Genomic DNA, 1621 nt, shown 5'->3' with positions numbered 1-1621 from the left:
GTGAGACTCAAGGAGGGGAAGGGGAGATGAGGCTAGACTCGCATGTCATCCCTAGGAGAGGAAGCTTTAAGTACCTTGGGTCTATTATTCAGGGAGATGGGGAGATTGATGAATATGTCACACATCGTATTGGGGCAGGATGGATGAAATGGAGACTCGCTTCCGGTGTTTTGTGTGACAAAAAGGTGCCACCAAAACTTAAAGATAAGTTTTACAAAATGGTGGTTAGACCGATGATGTTGTATGGGGCTGAGTGTTAGCCCTTCAAGTTCGCTTATGCCTAGAAGATGAAGGTAGCAGATATGAGGATGTTGAGATGGATGTGCGGGTACACCAGGTTAGATAGGATTAGAAATGAGGTTATTCGCGATAAGGTGGTTGTGACCCCTATTGAGGACAAGATGCGGGAAGAGCCGCTTAGGTGGTTTGGTCATATGAGGAGGAGGAGCACAGACGCCCTGGTGAGAAGGTGTGAGAGGTTAACATTGGAGGGCCTACGAAGAGGTAGAGGTAGGCTAAAGAAGAGGTGGGGAGAGGTGATTAGGCAAGACATGGAGCAGCTTCAGCTGACCGAGGACATGACCCTTGATAGGAAGGTATGGAGGTCGAGGATTAGGGTAGTAGCGTAGGTAGACTAGAGTGTTCTTAACAGTAGTACCGGCACGCATTCTCGCTTTCTATTGGTAGTATGTTTTTATTGACTAATCGTTATTTTCTTTCATTGTGATCACTTTACTATCTTGTTGTCTTTAATCTGCTTTTTATATGGCTTTTCGGGTTGTCCCTTCTTATCTATATTTTCATTAATATGGTGCTTATGCTTTCCTGAGCCGAGGGTCTATTGGAAACAGCCTCTCTATCCTCACAAGGTAGGGGGTAAGGTCTGTGTACACACTATCCTCCCCAGTCCCCACAATGTGGGATAATACTGGGTATATTGTTGTTGTATATATAAAAATATACAAATTTTATACACTTTTATGTGATGTAAATAGTTTCGGCCGCAGGCTAAAAGTGATCTTTGTCCCATTAATAAATACTGTATTCACCGACACCGTCCACTATTGCCACATGATAATAAAGCAATAATAGGACTAAAAATGTTTTTCCTTGTCTATTTTTTTCACTGACTAATTAGGTTCATTCAATAACAACATACCCAGTAAAATCCAACGTACCGATTAGGTTTATTCATTGATAAATAAACATATGTTCTGCTATTCCATTTTACTATCACATACTGGCAGAGTAATAAACAGAGAATCCCAAAGCTCACAGAGCAATAATTTTTTTTTAAAAATATTGGAAAAATAAGTCAAAAATGGAACTGAAACTATAGCATCACCAGTTTAGCCCCTGGTGGCAACCTCTGTTCAAGCTGCTTGCTCTGCTTTTCCATTAATGTTGCAGCCATTTCCTTAACCTTGTAGTGATGCCTTTCATTAGTAGGCTGTAGGATCATCTCCTTAAGAGACTCTCCAATTCCCAGTAAATGCAAGGCAAGGTTAAAATCACTTCTACATCCTGTAAATCCAATTATCTTCACCACCTTTAGATGGTTGTGAACAAAACGGGTAGCTCGCCAAGCTGTCCGTTCAACGTGACGATGAATATCCATACA

At 41.3% G+C, this 1621-nt stretch overlaps 1 protein-coding gene across 1 annotated transcript; it reads left to right on the top strand.

Moving 5' to 3' along the window:
- Positions 1-287: 287 nt before the first annotated feature.
- Positions 288-1286, top strand: LOC138890446 (uncharacterized). The gene is made up of 2 exons (XM_070173830.1): positions 288-596; positions 1248-1286. Exons 1-2 carry the CDS (start codon positions 288-290, stop codon positions 1284-1286), a joined length of 348 nt encoding a protein of 115 aa, XP_070029931.1.
- The last annotated feature ends 335 nt before the right edge of the window (positions 1287-1621 follow it).

This window comes from Nicotiana sylvestris, chromosome 4, assembly GCF_000393655.2.
Source record: "Nicotiana sylvestris chromosome 4, ASM39365v2, whole genome shotgun sequence".
Taxonomy (NCBI): domain Eukaryota; kingdom Viridiplantae; phylum Streptophyta; class Magnoliopsida; order Solanales; family Solanaceae; genus Nicotiana; species Nicotiana sylvestris.
The sequence above is the reverse complement of the archived record's forward strand: the minus strand, read 5'-3'. Positions and strand labels throughout refer to the sequence as shown.